This window comes from Pelophylax lessonae (assembly GCF_965119305.1).
Source record: "Pelophylax lessonae genome assembly, chromosome: 3".
NCBI classification, from domain to species: domain Eukaryota; kingdom Metazoa; phylum Chordata; class Amphibia; order Anura; family Ranidae; genus Pelophylax; species Pelophylax lessonae.
The window spans coordinates 157,666,026-157,687,099 of NC_138770.1; the positions used below are offsets into that span (position 1 = coordinate 157,666,026).

Sequence of the window (21,074 nt, forward strand, 5' to 3'; positions counted from 1 at the left end):
CACTCCTAAACATTGTGGACAGCCTTCCCAGAAGAGTTGAAGCTGTTCTAGCTGCAGAGGGTGGGCCAACTCAATATTGAACCCTACGGACTAAGACAGGTATGTCATTAAAGTTCATGTGTGTGCAAACGCCCCAATACATTTGGTACTGTAGTCTAGGTGATGCATGTGGCCAAAAAAGACTGCTGCTAATGGCAAGATGGCACATAAGCCAAAGGCTTTGACAGTGGCACTTAGCCATTTAAAGTCTGGGATTTACTGTTATGTATTTTGAAAATCTGATCTGTTATTTCTGACCAGTAATGAAAAATAAATGCAGTGATGTCTGTTCTTACTATAAATGAACCTGCAGTTTGTGGCCTAAAGAACCACTGTCACAAAATATCGTAATCGTATAACTCTATACAAATAATAAATGTAAAAGTATTAATCAGTAGTAGTGCTGCACCAATATTGGTATCGGTGCTGATACTAATCATTGGCACAAATACTTGTACTTGTGCCAATGCTCCATTAGTCAACCTGATACCTTCAGACTCCGTTTACTTATGTGCGGGCCGGTTTGGTGTGGGATTTAAAAAACCTGGTGTGGTGCGATTCCAATGTGAATTGTAATGTATGAGATTAGAAATTGCGCACATGTGAACAGGATGTAAAGACTCACTGAAACGCACATGAAAACTGATGTGAAACTGATGTCTCTGCAAGTAAAATCTGTGTGTTTTTTCCCATCAGTTTTTGTGCATGTACGAGCCCTGAAAAAATTGTCACATCACACTAAAAATAGGTATCGGTAATTGATATCAGTGAGTACTTGAGGAAAAGTTTTGGTACTTGTACTCTCTCTTCCAAAACTGGTATCAGTGCATCCCTATTCAGTAGTCATTTTTCTGCTGTGAATTTGGTCAGGTGCTGGGAAATCATGAAGAGAATCGCTGCTCCTAAGCTTTGGGACAGGGTCCTCCACTGTGGACATGCTGGGTGCTGGTTACTGGATCCTTTTCCCGCTCTGTGCAGATACTGTAAAAAAGACAGAGGGAGGTGACTTCCCTTTATTAACCACTAGACCTGCGGAAGATTCATGATCAGGCCATTTTTTTTTGTGATACAGCACTGCGTTATTTGATCACCTCTGCAGTTTTTTTTATTTTTTGCGCTATAAACAAAAAAAGACAGATCATTTTGAAAAAAAATCACACAATTTTTTACTTTGTTATAAAACATATCCAATGAAAAAATACAATTTCTTAATTAATTTAGGCCAGAATATATTCTGCTACATATTTCTGGTAAAAAAAAAAAATCCCAATAAGCGTATATTGATTGGCTTGTGCAAAAGTTATATTGTCTACACAGTATGTTTTTTTTTTTTTTTACTAATAATGGCGGCGATCAGTGACTTATAGCGGGACTGCGATATTGCTGCGGACAAATCGGACACTAACTGACACTTTTTGGGGACCAGTGACACTAATACAGTGATCAGTGTTTAAATATGCACTGTCACTGTACTAATGACACTGGCTGGGAAGGGGTTAACATCCGGGGCAATCAAAGGGTTAAGTGTGTTCCAAGCCAGTGCTTGTGTACTGTGTGGGAGGTGCTTTTACTAAAGGAAGGCATGGATATGTGTCCCTGCTTTGCAGGAACACGGAATCAATGCTTTCCCTACTGACAGAACAGCAATCTGCCGTGCTTACATAGGCAGATTGCCCTTCTGCCTGTGTAATGAACAGTCAGCAGGTGCCGGCGGACATTGAGTGCGTGGTACCCGCCACTGGGCTCCCCCTGTGTGTGATGACAGTGGGAGCGGGCCCCAGACCCGGAAATGTCAGATCACGTACTAGGTATGTGATCTGGTGCAGCGTGGCCGCCCTGCCGCAATATATCTACGTTGGGCGGTCGTGATGTGGTTAAGGCAAACTGTGCACATTGGAATCTCCACCTAGAAGACCTCCACATTTGATGTCTCTTTAAATAGCTGGCCAACAGGGTAAGTTACATTCTCTATAAATGAATGCCATGTTGTATAATTTACCACAAACCGGGGGAATCCCAAATTGTGCAGATGAGTTTCTTTTAACTGAGAATGCTGGATATAGAATATACTATTCAGTAAAATGAGTGAAGGGAAATTCTCATTCGAAGGGACCAGTTCACCGACCCACATGGGACATCTGTGGCAGCTTTCAGATCTATTTATTCTGCCAGGCCAGTGGCAATTATACCAAACCTACTGAATCCATTGTGGGAAACAATCCTGTATTTACTTTCATCCTCAAGATTTCAAATTTCTAGATAATACAAATCTTGAAATAATTCAATTTGGACACTATCTGAAACAATCTCTTCTTCTAGTTGAAGATATTCTACGAAGAACACTTGCACTTGGATGATGAGATCCGCTACATCCTGGAGGGAAGCGGTTACTTTGATGTGAGAGACCAGCAGGACCGATGGATCAGAATCGCCATGCAGAAAGGGGACCTGATCACCCTTCCAGCCGGTATCTACCACCGCTTTACACTGGATGAAAATGTGGGTAGAGTTGTCACTTTTATATATTGATAGTTATAGTAGAACTTAAAGTGATGCTAAAACTTTTTTTATTTATTTATTTTTTTATTAAATCAACAAACATGTCCTACTTTCCTGCTCAGTGCAATGGTTTTGCACAAAGCATTCCCAATACTCTTCTTCTGGAGTCTCCCACCAGTGCTCCAGGCTCCTCCTCTTCGGCAAGTGCCCCCATGGAAAGCCGCTTTTCAAGGAGGCACCCGTGGGGGCTTGCTCCTGAGCTGCCCTGCCTGTGTCTATTGACACAGAACAGCCAGCTCAGCCTTGACATAGCATTTGATTGACAGCAGTGTGAGCCAATGGCTTCAGCTGCTATCAATCTGCCCAGGGAGGAGACAGACAGCGGCAAAAGCCACTTCTCACGTGCACATTGCTGGTTCGGATCAGGCTCAGGTAAGTATAAGGAGGGGCTGGGGGGAGTTTTGCTGCACAGAAGGTTTTTAAACTTAATGCATTAAGGTAAATAACTTAAAGGCTCTAAAACCACTTTAAGGCAACACTTTTTATATAGAATAAGGGAGGGTCATTACCCATCAGGTTTCATTGCCATCTGTGCCCCATTGGGGAGGTATTTTCTTCTTTTTTCTTCACTTGTCTCAGCCAAAACAGAAAGCAAGAGAAGTCCTTGGTGACCCCATTGGAGGTTTTCCATTCTATTCCTGTTCAGATGATCACTCAGAATTTGCGATTTTCTTTCACTTTTGATAATGCCCCGTACACACGTGCAGATTATCTGAAGACTTTTGTCTGCAGATTTACCAAAACCATATAATATGAGGACAAACCTAAACACTTTCAATTTGTATGCAATCCGGCAGGCCCTTGCACTACATAGAAAAGGTAAGTCTGCAGACAAAAGTCTTCAGATAATCTGCACGTGTGTACGGGGCATTATGCTGAACAGGACTAATAGAGACAAGAAGATGGACAGCAATAAAAAAAACCTGACCAGTATTCTAATCCCTCTCCACTCTATCTAAAACAAAAAAAAAAAAATGCCTTCAGATATACTCTGTTTGCACATCCAAAAACAGCTGTGAGCATAGGTATAAAGTATGCAGATTAAAATAAAATTAAAGGGAAGAAAAAACAAAATTGTATACATGCATTTATAAAGGAGTATAGCATATACACTACAGTAAATGCACACCGGCTTAGTGGAGCTAAAGAAGAGTGAAAGACACACAAGAATCTAGGCAAAATGACAATACATTAATCATTAATCAGAGATTAAACATTGATACAAGAACTAGGGATTCTTGTTTTTCAGAAAATCGAGACATAGAATTGTGAAAAGTGTGGAAAATCTTTTCCATTAACTAAAGGGAACCTAGTCTTATAATTACATGTGAGCTGGAAACCACCTTCAGTTATACTTTAATGGAGAAAATCACCTTTAACCACTTGCCGACCGCCCGCTGTGCATATACTGTGGCAGTGTGGCTCTATTGCGTGAAACAATGTACCTGTATGTCGTTTAATTCAATAGCCACTAGATGGAACCTATCACGCCACCAGAGGCGCGATCGTGCCGTGATTGGCTATCGAGGATGTCAATCAATGGGTCCGGCGATCCAGATGTCCGCCGGCCACCCGTGATCATCCCTGGGAGAGGCAGAACGGCGATCTGCCTGTGTTAACAAGGCAGAAAATATGGCGATCGCAGATCATAAATGCAGGAAGAGAACATCCATTATAGACAATTTGCTGCCCTAGAGTACTCCCCCCCCCCCCCCCCCCCTCAATACTAGTACAATAAATACACATAAATAAACCAAACACATGATATGAGGGAGAGGGGGAAAAAAAACCCTTAATCCTATCATTCCCTTCTATCCCCTCCCTTTCTTTCTCATTTACTTGACTATGGTAACTTCAACCAGACCCATAGCAATCCTTTGCGGCTATGAAGAGTGGGCAGGAGAGCTTCTGTCTACCCCTTTAATGCAATCTTGACACACTTTATCTTGTAATGGCAACTCCACTCAGGCTCACAGCAATCCTTTGCCGTTCTGAATAGTGGGTAGAAGAGCAGTCACCCTCTTTAAGGCAATCCTGACTCATTATTTATTTTATATGGAGTAATTCCAACCTTAAAAGCCGCAAAATATGACCATATTTCCAAATGGGGATTGCCCAGGGAGTCCTTTAGAATTGTGACTCAGCAAGAACTCAAGGGGACAAATAGGAAGCAGATTCAACGTGGGTAGGCAATCCATGGTGCCACCCAAAATATTTGCTATAGAAAGAAGTTATAAAGTGATAAATGAGTAATAAAATCAAAATGGGTAATGAGCAAACAAAAATAATGTGCAATGCTGGCCGCAATATAGCAGTGAATAGGGCAAACCTATAGTGAGTGCGTCAAAGGTGCAAAAAGCTGCACCTAGTAGTATATGGAAGGGAAAGGCATTGAAGTCTCAAAGTTCAGTCCACAGAACAAGGAGTTTACCAGTAAAATGAAATGGACTGAGTGCCCAGAGCCAAAAATAAAAACATTATGGACATCCAAAGCATAAATCTCCAAGAGTTTTCATTATACGATTATGTAAATTTTAAAGTCAGAAAAAAGTGATAAACAACAAAAATAAAAGTGCAGCACTGACTGCAATTTTAACAGTAATTACAAAAAAACACATTTAGTTTGTGGTACAAGAAACTGTACCCGGCGGTATGAAAAAATAAATTTTTTGGGCTGAACATACACTTTAACCACTTCTGGACTGGAAGGAAGGTTTTACCCCCTTATTCACCAGGCCATTTATTGCGATATGGCACTGCTTTGCTTTAACCGACAAGTGCGTAGCTGTACCCAAATAAAATGTATGTGCTTTTTTCCCCCGTCAAATAGAGCTTTCTTCTGGTGGTATTTGATCACCTCTGCGTATTTTAATTTTTTTCACTATAAACAAAAAATGACAGACAATTGTGAAAAAATAAATAAAACCGATTTCTCGATCGTTCGTTGACAGACTCGGCTCCATATCTTCTTAGACCATTAATTTATGCTCCTCCCATCAGGAATATGACACTAGGCGGGAAAAAGCTTTACCATGCCTATGGGGCTGTCCCTGTAGGCATAGCCCCACACACTCTGCTATAGCCCTTAGTTTGTTTCTGCCTAGTTTAGGACCTAGTTCCTTGCTGCGACTTTGGTCTTCGCTATTTAAAAGGGACATTTTTGTTATATGTAAATTTTATTTCCTAGTTTAGAGTTCTTGGAGAACTACAAGCAACATCTGGCTGGATCCTTAAGGTCTCCTAGCCTGGCCAGGGAGCGTGAGCAGGTTATAGTCCAGCACTAGGCCTCACCATGAAAGAGCCCCGATGGATGGGGACGAGCCTGCGACTGGACCGTCTCGCTGGGACGTGACAACCTGGAACGCCCTAAGTCGCAGCGTACCCCCTGGCTGGCAGCACCCCCAGCCCGGGTGGGAAGTGGTCTGTTCGGAGTGGCACCCACCTGATACCGTGGTATGGTAAGTAATGGTCCCCCCCCCAATTCTCTGGCCATATTGGGGTGGACGTGGGCCCCCTCCTGGGAATAGTCGGACCCTCGGGAGATCCCTTGACTCTCCTAGCCTCTCGGGATATACCAGCCCCTTCCCCTAGTAGGTTCCTACCTTGGGGGGGGGGGGGGGGGGGTGACTGTCTTTTGTTATAGATCTTTCGATGCCACTTGTCTGGGACCCCCCCTCGGGGTTCCGGGAGACCGCATGTCGGGCCATGGGGGCCGCCATTTTGCTGTAGATTTGTGCTCATTTTCCATTGACGATGTATGGGCAGCCATTTTCTGTTAGTTACCCATAGGAATGCATGGGGAGGCCATTTTCTTGTAGTCCAGATCGCTGGACAGGCAGCAGACATGACACATTTGATCTAGCAATGACCCAGGCATATTTCTATTTCCTGTGTCAGATCATTTTTACTTTCTGTTTCACAGAACATTTCACCAAGCCTCCTGAGTGGTTGGGTAATGTTTTTGGGGTCCCCTGTAGGTTTTCCTTACTCTATCGGATTGTACTGGATTGGGATTTGTGGTACCGCTAGTGCGGCTGTGAGATCGCGATTTTGCAATCTTTTTTAAGTGACACTGCATTATTTTAAATCGGTCTAAAATTGAGTCCAAACATTCGCTGCCTTCACCTCCATCGGTGGTATCCTCAGATTCTGAGGCAGATATGGCCACCTCGGACGCTCCCCATCCAGATGGATCGGTGTCCTCGCATTCTGATGGTGAAGGGGACCTATCGTTTTCAGCCACTGCGCGGGAACGCGCATTGGTGGAAGCACTCAGTTTCCGTGTGAGAAACTTTGAAAATGATAGATGAATCTACAGCATCAGGTACGCAGGTGTCTTTTTTTTTTTTTTTTTCTCCCGCACAGCCCAGAAGTCAGGCAAGGTGTTTCCTTGTCCGGAGCTTTTTGACAATATTGTTATAGAACAATGTCGGCGCATCAAGCACATGCTAGTGGTACCCAAGCACTTTAAATGCCGTTATCCCTTTGCGGAGGCGGTTTCCATTTGATGGACCGTGCCACTAAAGGTGGGTCACCCAGTTTCCAGATTGAATAAGTCTACTGTGGTTCCAGGGGAGGAATCTCCGGCCTTTACAGACCTCGTGGATAGACATCATGGATTCATCCTCTTTGGATGAACTGATCATAGGTCTTACGGGTGGGAAGAGTACTCTTCTCCCTCAATCCTCTAAGGGCAAGGTGCCACGTCATAGACGGGGGGGGGGGGGGGGCTTCCTTCACTGCTCATAGGTGACTTTTTCGTACCTCTGGGTTGCAAGAAAAAGGAAAGCCGTTCAGGTCTTCTGGGGGTTCCAAGAAGCCTTGGTCAGGTAAATCAAAGACCGGCCACTTGGGTTCTGCAGACAAATCCTCGTCTGCATGAAGGGGCACCCTCACCCGCTTCTGGGGTGAGGGGACATCTTCACTTCTTTCCTGAACAGTGGACTTCCTTGATTCAAGACAAATGGGTTCATGAACTAATCCAATCAGGGTACAAGAACGAATTCCGGTATAGACCGTCGGACAGGTTCTTCCCGTCCAGTCTTCATCTATCTCCAGACCGGTTAAGGGATCTACGAGAGGCGGTACAAGATCTGCTTGCCCAAAGGGTGATTGTGCCGGTTCCCTCTCAGGAACGCTTTCAAGGGTTCAGACCTGTTTACTGTGCCCAGAAAAGAGGGCAAGGTGCGTCCAATCCTTGATCTCAAGGCTCTGAACCACTTTGTGCGGGTACAGAAGTTTTGGATGGAATGCATCCGCACGGTAGTGGTGTCCCTACACCAGTGAGACTTCTTGGCCCCCATAGAGATCAAGGATGCATATCTACACATCCCTAGCTATGCTGGGCATCAGCGGTTTCTTCGCTTTGCCGTAGCAGAGGACCATTATCAATTTGTGGTGTTACCCTTTAGTCTTGCCTCTGCCCTTAGGTTTTTTTATCAAGGTACTGGCCCCGGTGTTGGCATTGCTGCGCCAATGGGGGACTGTGGTACCAGGGTATCAGGACGATCTCCTATTGAGAGCGGACTCTCATTCAGCCCTGTTGGGCGACCTGTCGATCACTGTCAGAACCCTGCAAGAGTTTGGGTGGAATATCAATTTCAAGAAATCCGCCCTGATATCTTGATTGAGACTGGATTATCTGGGCCTGACTCTGGGTTCCGCTTTGGTGAGGGTCTTTCATCCCCTGGACATGCTGCAGAAGTTGCAGGGGGCGATTCGGTTGCTGTTGGCAATCTATCTGTCCTCTATGTGGGCCTTGGGTCCGAGGGTATCAACCTTCGAGGCGGTTACATTTGCTCAATTACACATGAGACCTTTACAAAGGGAGATTCTTGTCAAACGGAACAAGAATCTGAAGTCCTCGGACAATTTGATTCGGTTGAGCCACAACACAAGATCTGCTCTGTTCTGGTGGCTTCAGTCGCCAGCACTATGCCAGGGCAAGTCTTTCTTGCCGTTGTTTTGGACGGTGGTGACCACATACGCCAGCCTGTCTGGCTGGGGCAGGTTGCTGGGAAAGCTCTGTGCCCAGGGAACCTGGACAGTGGAAGAGTCAAACCTACCGATCAATGTTTTGGCGCTCAGAGCAATAAAGCTTTGTCTGAGCCAATGGATGACTCGTATGCGAGATTGTCCGGTTCGGATTCAATTGGACAATGCCACGGCTGTGGCATACATCAATCATCAGGGGGGCACCAAGAGTGTCTTGGCAGCCAGGCAGATGGCCGAGATTCTAGCTTGGGCGGAAAAGTTTGTTCCAGCCCTCTCTGCTGTACACATCCCAGGTGTGGAGAACTGGCAAGCGGATTACCTGAGTCGCCAGGTGTTGGATCATGGCGAATGGTCCCTACACCTGGAACGCACTGGTGACTCCTTGGGGTAGGTATTGGCTGATTAATGCCTTTCCTCAGCTGAAACTCCTGCCGAGGCTTCTACGCAGGATAGAGGTGGAAAGTATTCCAGCCGTTCTGGTGGCCCCTGACTGGCCTCACCAGTCTTGGTACGCAGACCTGGTAAGGTTGGTCGCTGATGCTCCTTGGAGACTTCCTTTTTAGGGAGGATCTACTGTCTCAAGGGCCGATCTTCCATCCTGCTTTACAGTTGCTGGCTTTAATGGCATGGCTGTTGAAAGATAAGTGTTGAGAGATGGTCTTTCTGACTCAGTGATTCCTACACTATTGAAGGCCAGGAAGTCGATTACCAGGCGGATCTATCATTGTACGTGGGGATTGTCCATTTTATGGTGTGGATCATTGAAGGTGCACCCTCGCTTGTTTTCAGTAGCTAGGGTTTTGGCCTTTTATTCAAAAAGGGGTTGAACAGTGTTTTGGCTTTGGGCACTATCAAAGGCCAAGTGTCGGCTTTGGCTATATATTTCCAACGCCCGTTAGCTACGCATGCCTTGATTCGCACTTTAATTCAGGGAATGCGCCATATGGCTCTCCCGAGACAATCCCTACTACCTCCTTGGGATCTGAATTTGGTATTATCTGTTCTTCAAAAGCCTCCTTTTAAAAACATTCGGAAGATTTCTCTGCTTTCCTTGTCTCAGGAGGTTGCCTTTTTGGTGGCTATTACTTCTGCCCGCAGGGAGTCTGAATTGGCGACATTGTCCTGCCGCTCACCTTATTTGGTGATCCACAAGGATAAGGTGGTACTCTGACCCTAATCAGTCTTTTCTTCCTAAGGTGGTTTCTGATTTTTATTTGAATGAAGAAATTGTGCTGCCGTCACTTTGTTTCAATCCCAAGCATCCTAAGGAAATTGCCTTGCATTCTTTGGATGTGGTTCGGGCGATCAGGGTTACCTGGCGGCCACTGAGTCTTTCAGAAAATCAGATGCTCTTTTTGTCCTTACCCAGGGACCTTGTAAAGCATTGGCTGCGTCTGCTGCTACCATATCCAGATGGATCAGGCAGACGGTTGTTCAGGCTTATTCACTGAAGGGTCAGGTTCCTCCTTTCCCTGTGAAGGCGCATTCTACCATGTTGCTGAGTGCCTCTTGGGCTTTTCGCCATCAGGCGTCAGCGATGCAAGTTTGCAAGGCGGCAACTTGGTCGTCTGTGCATACGTTCACAAAATTCTGCAAAGTAGATGTGTTGGCATCTTCGGATGCCTCTTTTGGCCATAAGGTTTTGCAGGCTGCTGTTTAAAAGAGAACCTTTTTGTTTGTTTCTCTTTGAGGGTGTATGTTTTCTAGGTGAGCTCCAGTTGTTCCCGGTTAAGCTCCATGTTACCTGGTTGGCTAATTTTAGCCTTTGGGGAATTGCGTTCTTCTTTGCGTTGTTTTTTTTTCCCGCCCATCATGCATATACTGCTTTGGGATGTCCCAATGGTCTAAGAAGATATGGAGCTGCGTCTGTCAAACGATAGAGAAAAACTGAATTTTTGTAAAATCTTACCTGTAAAATTCCTTTCTCTGAGTCCTCCGACAGTCGCCGCCTCTTCATATTCGTCACAATGGGGTTATTGACCTTTGCTCCGTAGGAGTAGCTAGGCAACAGAATATGTTAATATCAAAGCTTTTAGCATACCCCACCCCCAGGGGGTGGTCCCCTCAGTCAATACCCTCCTGCTTCCTGCATTCCTACCTCAGTTTCAGTAGCATAGCAGTAGAGTAGATAAACAAAACCCCAAAAGAGGGGCGGGGGCGGCGACTGTCGGAGGACTCGGAGAAAGGAATTTTACAGGTAAGATTTTACAAAAATTCCGTTTTCTCTTACGTCCTCCGACAGTCGCCGCCTCTTCATATTCATCACAATGGGGACGTCCCAAAGCAGTGTAGACATGAGGGGTGGGAGAAAAATTGCAGCCGCGCCCAAGGCAACGCAGTACCCACATCAGAAAAAAAGGAACCTTACCAAAGAAAGGAAACCAACTGGGCAACATGAAAAAACTTGCTCAACAGGAGCAACAACCCAGGAAAACAAATAACCTAGGGATAAAAAAACATCCCAACAGCCAAGGGTCCAAAAAAATAACAAGGAACCCTAAGGCACTGCCGCACTAAGAACCTTGCGGCCAAAGGAAGCATCTGCCGATGCCTGAACATCCACTTTGTAGAATTTTGAGAAGGTGTGAACGGACGACCAAGTCGTCGCCTTACACACCTGGGCCACAGAAGCCCGATGATGACAGGCCCAAGACGTACTCAGAGCTCTGGTAGAGTGCGCCTTCACAGGCATGGGGGGAACTTTTCCTTTCAAAGCATAGGCCTGTTCAATGACCTGTCTGATCCATTTGGCGATGGTAGAAGCCGATGCTGCCATGCCCTTCCGAGGCCCCTCTGGAAGGACAAACAGAGAATCCGTCTTGCGAAAGGATTGTCGATGAGAGGTAAACCCTGATCGCCCGAACAACATCCAAGGAATGCAAAGCCACCTCCTTTGGATGTTTAGGCTTTGCGCAAAGCGAAGGCAAGACAATGTCCTCATTGAGGTGAAATTCCGAAATCCTTTTTGGAAGGAAAGACGGGTTAGGTCGCAAGACCACCTTATCCAAGTGAACCACCAAATACGGAGATCTGCAGGACAAAGCTGCCAGCTCCGACACTCTGCGAGCCGAACGGATCGCCACCAAAAAGGCGACCTATTTGGACAACATAGACAACGAGATTTCCCTGATTTTTTCAAAGGGAGCATGTTGCAACACGGACAGAACAAGATTCAAGTCCCATGGAGGTAAAGGCTCCCTCCTAGGAGGGACCAGATGCCGCACCCTTTGAACAAAGGTGCTAACCAAAGAAGTAGACGCCACAGGGCGTTGAAAAAGAACGGCCAGCGCAGAAATCTGACCCTTAATCGTGGCCAACGCCAAACGCTGGTCCACGCCCGTTTGAAGGAAAGCCAACACTCTTGATACCGAGTATGAGCGAGGGGAATACCCCCTGGACTCACACCAAGCAAAATAGGCCTTCCAAGTACGGTAGTAAACCTTCCCCGAAGAGGACTTTCTAGCCTTGATCAAAGTGTGAATGACCTCAGGGGAGAGACCCCTATCCTTCAGGATCTTTGTTTTAACAGCCAGGCCGTCAAAGCCAGCCACTGTAAAGCAGGATGGAATATCGGCCCTTGAGACAGGAGATCTTCTCGAAGAGGCAGACGCCACGGAGCGTCAACCGCCAGATTCATGAGATCTGCGTACCAAGACCGGCGAGGCCAGTCTGGCGCCACCAGAATTACCGTGTGCGGCTCCGAGACCAACCTGCGAAGGAACCTGGATAGTAGCTGAATCGGTGGAAAGGCATACATCAGACGATACTGATGCCAGGGAGCCACTAACGCGTCCGACGCGTCTGCCCGAGGATCGCGCGTCCTTGCCACGAACCTCACCACCTTGTTGTTTAGACGAGACGCGAACAGGTCCACATCTGGTGAGCCCCACTTCGCGAACAACATCTGGAAGACATCCGGTTGAAGGGACCATTCCCCCTGGTCCAGGGCCTGGCGACTCAGATAATCCGCCTGCCAGTTCTCCACCCCCGGAATGTGAACCGCCGTTATCGCCGGGACGTGCGTCTCGGCCCAAGACAGAATGTCGGCCACTTCCCGAGCCGCTCGGGCACTCCTGGTGCCCCCTTGGTGGTTGATGTAGGCCACCGCTGTAGCATTGTCCGTCTGCACCCGAACCGGACGGCCCTGCAGCCTGTCCGACCAACGCCGAAGGCAGAGATTTATCGCTCGCAATTCCAGAATGTTGATCGGAAGGGAGGATTCCTCCTCCGACCAAGTACCCTGGGCGGACAGAACGCCCAGAACACCACCCCAGCCCGACAGGCTGGCATCCGTGGTGATCACCGTCCACGAGAAAGGGCGAAAGGACTTGCCCCCCCCCCCCGACACCGCCGGGGACTGGAGCCACCACAGAAGGTCCCTTCTGGTGCGATGGCTCAATGAAATCTGGAGATTCAGAGATTGCAGTCGCCCGTCCCACCTGGTCAGAATCTCCCTTTGGAGACCCCGCGTGTGAAACTGGGCGAAGGGAATCGCCTCGAAAGCCGAGATCATCAATCCCAGACACCTCATGCACGTCCGGAGGGACGAGCACTGAACGTCCCTGAGGGACCTGACTTCTTCCTGAAGCTTCCTGAGCTTGTGTTCCGGCAGGAAGACCTTCGCCTGAACAGAGTCCAGGATCATTCCCAGGTAAGGAAGACGAACCGACGGACACAGCGTCGATTTTGGAAAATTTATCGTCCAACCAAACTCCTGTAGAGTCTGCATCGTGACGGACAGGTTGTTCACCAGACCCTGACTGGTCGCAGACCGAACCAGAATGTCGTCCAGATACCCCAGGACCGAGATGCCCTGGGCTCTCAATAAAGCCAGAACCGGCGCAAGCACCTTGGTGAAAACCCGCGGAGCCGAAGCGAGACCAAAGGGTAACGCCACGAATTGGTAGCGATCCTCCACAATGGCGAATCGAAGGTACCTCTGGTGACCCTCGAAAATGGGGATGTGAAGATACGCATCCTTCAGATCGATGGACGCTATGAATTCCCCCGGAACCAGGGCAGCCACCACTGATCGCAGGGATTCCATGCAGAACTTGCGAACCCGCACAAAGCGGTTCAGAGCTTTCAAGTCCAGAATCGGACGTACCTTGTCCTCCTTTCTGGGCACAGTGAACAGATTGGAATAGAACCCCTGAAATCTGTCCCGATGAGGCACCAGAACCACCACTCCGAGCCCGCAGGTCCCGCACCGCCAGGTGCAGATCCCGCAAGCGCTCCGGAGACAGCTGAAGATTTGAGGGAAAAAATCTGCTCGCCGGCCGAGATAGAAACTCGATCTTGTATCCAGATCGAACGATTTCCTGAACCCACCTGTCCCGAATGCGGGCCAGCCAGGGTTGAAGAAAACCGAGCAAACGTCCCCCCACCCCAGAACTGGGTGAGGGCGCCCCTTCAGGCCGCATTGTTATGGGCAGCGGACCCGGATTGGCCGGACTTCTGCTTACCTGTCCACGGCTTTTTCTGGGAGCTTTGGCCCTTGAAGGGCTTGCCCTTATAGTGCGACCGAAAGGACCCCTGAGGGGGTCTAAACGAGGTATTCTTCTTACCGCGAACAAACTTAGTCTTGTGAGTCTGGGGCAAGAGAGTGCTCTTACCCCCAGAAATACCCTTTATCAGAGTATCCAAAGATTCGCCAAAAAGGCGAGAGCCCGCGTAGGGCAAATTAGCTAAAGTCTTGTGAGAAGATTGGTCAACAGACCAACATTTCAGCCATATCAGGCGACGGTTCAACACCGCCACACTTTGGAGACGCGCAGCCAAAGGGACCATATCTAAGTCCGCATCACACAAATACATGACACCCTGATGAATCTGATCCACCATAGCCAATGTTGACGGCGGGGCAGAGTCAGCCACCAGGGTGCGCCTGAGCACCTGCGTCCAATCTGCAATAGCCTGGGCTGCCATAATGGAAGCAAAAATCGGCTTCAGCATAGAGCCCGCAACCGTATAAGAGTGACGGGCCAGAGACTCCAATCTCCTGTCCGTAGGGTCCCGGAAAGCCGGGGTATCCTCAGCAGGAATCGCAGTGGATTTATTCAAAATCGCCACCGCGTGATCCACCTGAGGTGGCACACACCAACGCTCATCAGTGGCGGGAGTAAAAGGATAACGCAGCTTAAACCTACTCGGCACAGCAAAAGGCTTTTTTCAAATTACGCCATTGTTCATCAACCGCACGCTGAAATTCCGTAGAGCAAGGAAAAACCTGCGAAGTTTTGCGATTTCTTTGCGTCCCGTAAGAGGACATCAAAACAGGAGGACATGGTTCATCCTCCAAATGCAGTGTTTACTTGATAGAAGCAACCAACTCATCCATGAGTGCAAGCTCTTCAGACGAGCCAGGGGGAAAAACATCAACCCCTTCCACCTCAGCCTCCCCTTCAGACCCCGCAAGGTCTAGAGATGAGCGAGACCCTGAGAAGGGCACTCCAGCCATAGCATCCCCATCGCCCTCTGAATCAGAGGAAATTGACACTCTGGGCCTTTTTGTGGATCGATCAGCCACCAGCATCTGCACCTGAGCTGCTAAGTTAGCCACAATAGTAGCCAGATCAGCCCCCTCGGGGGAAGCAGCAGCCCCTTGGCCCCCTACCAAGGTGGGGGGAAACTTGCTTTCCTGAGAATCCATGCCCCAGTGGACTTAAGAAAAAAGGAGTACTGCCCTTTTAAGATCACGGCGAGCGTAGCCCACCGAACTCACTGAATACACTGACCCCCACAGGGATAGGAATACTAGGCAAGGAATACAGGAATAAGGAAAGGTAAAACCTGGAGAGATCACACAGGCTGCTGCACCGATCGCTGTCCCAGAGGAAAAGGAAGTGATGCAAGACTGACCGCCCCTATGAAGCCTATGTAAAGGCTACACAAACATGGCCGCTGGCTGAGGCTCCATAGGCAGATACAGAACAGCGCTGACATGAGGCCTGAGCAATCGCCGCCAAAAAACGCCGCTCTTTCCACACAGGACCGGCCACCATAGCTCGCTGTAAAAAAAATGGCGGACCGCAGCAGCGGTCGCCGCACAGTATGCCCAAAAATGTTGCACAAGCATGTCACATACAGCATACAGCATGTCTCACAGAAAACTCAGCCTGTTACACAGAGCAGAGCAGGAGCGCCCCCCCCCCTCTTCAGCCCACAGAAAGGCAGCAATTACTGACAGGGAGCTCAACGTTTTCACACAGACATGCATGGTCCCACAGTCCCAGACTGACACCCAAAACAGACAGGTCCCCACACAGAATACACGTACCATCCGGATGGCGTGGGGAGCCCGCACAAGCGATCAAACCGCTGCACTAAGGACAGGGAGAGTCGCAGCCAGGACGCAGTGGAACTGCGGTGCGAAACCGCAAATGGCGTCCGGTGAGGTCGCCACCTCACCGCAGCATCCCTGCAGCGAACAGGGATGGGTCGTTCATATATGTCAGGGAAACCTGAGGTGAACGCTCGATGGCAGGCTGGGAAGCCACTGGCCCTGAACCCCGGATAACCAGGGAGGCCAGCCCGAGACCCAGCATGATCATCTTCATCAGAAGAAACTAAACTAGTGCTGAAAAATAACAGCTAAATAAAGAAGAGAAAACACTTGAAATAAAATCAAAGAGAGAGAATAGAGGCTGAGACTGAAATCCCAGCACAGGATAAGCCTGCTAACTCCTGAGCTAGACAATTGAAACTGAGGTAGGAATGCAGGAAGCAGGAGGGTATTGACTGAGGGGACCACCCCCTGGGGGTGGGGTATGCTAAAAGCTTTGATATTAACATATTCTTTTGCCTAGCTACTCCTACGGAGCAAAGGTCAATAACCCCATTGTGACAAATATGAAGAGGCGGCGACTGTCGGAGGACGTAAGAGAAACTGGATTTTTTTTTTAAATCCTTTCATTGACAGACGCAGCACCCACCCCTCTACTAAACTAAACACTGCTTGCAACGAAACTAGGGACTGTAGCAGAATGTGTGGGGTTATGCCTACAGGGACAGCTCCATAGGCGGCGTGGTAAAGCTTTTTCTCTATCGTTCATTGACAGATGCAGCTCCATCTAGTCAGAGACTATAGGGTTATGCTCCTCCTATCAGGAATAGGCACTAGGCAGGGAAAAAGCTTAACCACACCTATGGAGGCTGTCCCTGCAGGCAGAACCCCACACACCCAGCTATCATCAAGCAGTTTGTTTCTGACTAGTTTAAGGAATAGGACCTAGCTTCTGTCTTCGCTATTATAGGAAAGTTTGTTAGTTTGTGACATGGTGTGGCTAAAAAGCTGGTTGGCGGACCAGGCTTCTAAAAAGGCCTTGACTGATCTTCCCTTCTTAGGGGAGAGGCTGTTTGGATCCTCTGTGGACAAGTTGATCAAAGGTATCACGGGGGGGAGGGGGTAAGAGCATCATCTTCCCCAATCCTCTAAGGGCAAGGGGCGTGTCCCAGGCGGGGGGCTTCCTTTAATGCTCATAAACAAATTTTTCCTGCCGAAGCGGTGGTCGGGGAAAGCAAAGACCGGCCAATCAGGACCTGCAGATAAGTCCTCGTCTGCATGAAAGGGCGCCCTCACTCGATTCTGGGGTGGGGGGACGTCTTTGTTTCTTTCTGGAACCCTGGACCTCCTTGATTCAGGACATTTGGGTTCACAAACTGATCCGATCTGGGTGCAAGATCGAATTACGGTCTTACCCGTCGGATAGGTTCTTCCTGTCCAATCTTCAACTATCCCCAGTCCGGTAAAGGGACTTGCGAAGGGCAGTACACAATTTGCTGTCGCAAGGAGTGATTGTACCGGTTCCTTTTCAGGAATGTTTTTAAGGGTTTTATTCAAACCTCTTCACCGTGCCCAGGAAGAAAGGCAAGTTGCGTCCCATCCTAGATCTCAAGGCCCTGAGCTTAATGCAGATACAGAAGTTATGGAAGGAATTCATCCGCAAGGTAGTGGCGTCACTACACCAGGGAGATTTCTTAGCCTCCATAGATATCAAGGACGCTTATCTACACATCCCTATTTACGCTGGACACCAGCGGTTTCTTCACTTTGCGGTCGCAGCGGAGCTTTATTTATTTGTGGCGTAACCCTTTGGTCCCGCCTCAGCTCCCAAAGTGTTTACAAAGGTCTTAGCACCGGTATTGGCATTGCTGCGCCAGCAGGGGATTGCGGTACTCCTTTTGAGAACATTCAGGCAATTTCTCTGCTTTCGTTGTCCCAGAAGGTTGCCTTCTTTGTGGCTATCACTTGCGCTCGCAGAGTATCTGAACTGGCGGCTTTGTCCTGCCACACACCTTATCTGGTGATACACAGGGGCAAAGTGGTACTTCGACCTAATCAGTCGTTTCTTCCTAAAGTTGTTTCTCATTTTCATCTGATTGAAGACATTGGGTTGCCTTCACTCTGCCCTAAGTCCAAACATTCTAAGGTATTTGCGTTGCACTCCTTGGATGTGGCTCGGGCGATCAGGTTCTATCTGGAGACCACTGAGTCTTCAGACGCTTTTTTTATCATTACGGAAGGATCTTGTAAGGGATTGGCTGCGTCTGCCTGATCCATCTGGATATGGTCACTGCAGACGGTAGTTCAGGCTTAGTCACTCAAGGGTCAGGTTCCTCCTTTCCCGGTGAAGGCGCATTCTACGAGAGCGCAGAGTGCCTCTTGGGCTTTTCGCCATCAGGCGTCGGTGCTGCAAGTTTGCAAGGCGGCAACCTGGTCGTCTGTGCATACGTTTACTAAATTCTTCAAAGTAGATGTGTTGGCATCTTCGAATGCTTCTTTTGGCCGCAAGGTTTTGCAGGCTGCTGTTTAAAGAGAACGTTTTTTTTTTTTTCTCTTTGAGGGTGTATTGTGTTTTCAGGGTGAGCTCCAGTTGTTCCTGGTTGAGTTCCATGTTACCTGGTTGCCTAAGTTTAGCCTTTGGGGAGTTAAGTTTCCATTTTGCCTTGTTTTCCCACCCTTCATGAATATACTGCTTTGGGACATCCCCCTAAAAGTCTCTGACTAGATAGAGCTGTGTCTGTCGAACGATAGAGAAAACTGGATTTTTTGTAAGAAATTACCGTGAAATCCTTTTCTCTGAAGTTCATTAACAGACTCAGCACCTGCCCCTCTACTTCTGAGTGAATGGGGTTTTTTCTATTCTAAACTGCTTGATGATAGCAGGGTGTGTGGGGTTATGCCTGCAGGGACAGCCCCCATAGGTGTGGTTAAGCTTTTTTCCTGCCTAGTGCCTATTCCTGATAGGAGGAGCATAACCCTATAGTCTCTGACTAGATGGAGCTGTGTCTGTTGATGAACTTCAATGAAAAGGATTTTATGGTAAGTTCTTACAAAAATCCAGTTTTCCTGCCTAGTCTCCTATTCCTGATGGGAGGAGCATAGCCCAATGGTCTGTGTCTGTCAATGAACTTTAGAAAAAAGGATTTTACGGTACAAAAATCCAGGTTTTTTTTTTTTTTTTTTTTTTTTTTTTTTTACATCCTGCTCTAAAACACAGCCAATAAAAAAAAAAAAAAAAAAAAAAAAGATAAGATGAAATATGTAAAATCTAATTTTTTCATCAATTTAGGCCAAGATATATTCTGCTACATATTTTTGGTAAAAAAAAAAAAAAAAATCCAAACATGTGTGTATTGAATGAATGGTTTGCACTAAAGTTATAGCATCTACAAACGATGCAATATTTTTATTTTAAATTTTTTTTACTAGTAATGGCAGCGATCAGCAATTTTTAGCTGGACTTTGACATTGTTGCGGACAAATCAGACATCTAAAGCCCCGTACACACGTACCGATGGTCGGCTTACAAATGTTCCTCTTTTCTCCCCGGGATGTCGGTGTCTGCTGAAAAGTGCAAAGACAGCACAAGGACAGCACAAGAATTTTGTCCGCCGACTGCAGAAGTGATGTCATGTAATGGTTAACTTTCCCTGTGTTTTCTATTTTCTGAGCATGCCCAGTCTTGCAAATCTGCGGTCTGTCGGCCGAATTGTGTACTGACAGGCGAACAATCGTCCGTTCTGGTGTCGGCATACAAATATTTTCATGTTTGCACGAAAGACTTTTGTCCGCGGATTGTGCGCAGACATCTGTCGGAGGCACCATACTAACACGCGTACAATCGGCAGATCCTTCGTCCACCGACGTTTGTATGCCGACGATCGGTACGTGTGTACGGGCCTTGACACTTTTTGGGGACCAGTGACATTACTACAGTGATCAATGTTTAAAAAAAAAAAAAAAAAAATGCACGGTCACTGAACTAATGACACTGGCAGGGAAGGGGTTCACATCAGGAGTGATCAAAGGGTGTCCCTAGGGGGTGCTTTCTAACAGTGTTGGGGTTGCTCTATCAAGGACTTCCTAAAGCACATGTGCGCAAAACGCGTAGTTACTGCATTTTCTGAACAGTGCTACATTACTAATTATGACAGAACTGTGAAGCCTCTCACACATGCCTGCACCCGGTCTTTTAAAGTGTGGCTGAGAGTGTAATACACTGCTATGACTGGATTTACACTTAGTACTGGTCTTCTTATGTTTAGTAGGGAAAGCTGAGTTCTTGGATAACTGTTTATAGAATGTTTGTTTGTTAATTCCAGTGCCTTACTCCTGTTTTTTTTTTTTTCCCCCTATATAGAACTTTGTCAAAGCTATGAGACTGTTTGTTGGAGACCCTGTCTGGACCCCATATAACCGTCCTGCTGATGATTTGGAGGCTCGATCAAAATATCTTCAGTTTCTGGAACTAAAAGCATAGAGAAATACGGCCTTTTGGGTATTACTCTGTAATACACTTAAAAGAAGACATTTGCTTTCTGTATGGAATAGTATTGCACTTTGTACAATGAACACTATTGCTTTTTTTTTTTTCTTAATTAATGTTTTTTTGAAAAGGAGCTTAGCATTTATTCAAAATTAGACACTCGACGGGTTCTCTTCCCATACCCACATCTCCTGCACACTGCCTTCCCGCCAGGATGGTGTTAAGCTTGTAATATCAGGTTTAGTTGGAGGCTTTCTTCTGTTGAGACATGGTATTGCAGCTTATCGAGTCCTATTACAATAGTAAAATGTCAATATAAAGTTATGGGACTTTTTAGGTGCAAGAATGATTTCAGCAGTGGACAACACACAAAATCACCACATTTTAGTTATAATGAATTAAAGATAACTACTGAGTCATAGACCGCATATGTGATATCAGACACCATTACATATCCAATATACTCTCATAGTAAGTATGTAACAGATTAATGCCTTACAGAAATGGAGAGGTTAAGATAAATCTTTAACACCATTCTTATATCAGGATGTGAATGCTCAATGCGTTTTGTGAATAGTGCTTCACCAGGAGATTCTAGGGTGCTGATACATATGCAAAAGTCACCAGCAAGTGAGAGACCCCCCAAGTGAGGATGAGTTCCCAGGGGCCCACAGAACACTAGTTTTCACACCTTGAGGGGCAATGTATTTG

General features: G+C 47.2%; 1 protein-coding gene across 1 annotated transcript in view; it reads left to right on the forward strand.

Annotated features, from left to right (window-relative positions):
- ADI1 (acireductone dioxygenase 1) overlaps positions 1 to 20,449 on the forward strand; it is a 39,094-nt gene extending 18,645 nt beyond the window's left edge. Inside the window, exons 3-4 of the mRNA XM_082252389.1 lie at positions 2,359 to 2,538; positions 20,238 to 20,449. Coding sequence (XP_082108515.1) covers positions 2,359 to 2,538; positions 20,238 to 20,357 — 300 coding nt within the window. The 3' untranslated portion in view covers positions 20,358 to 20,449. The remainder of the gene's footprint in view (positions 1 to 2,358; positions 2,539 to 20,237) is intronic.
- The last annotated feature ends 625 nt before the right edge of the window (positions 20,450 to 21,074 follow it).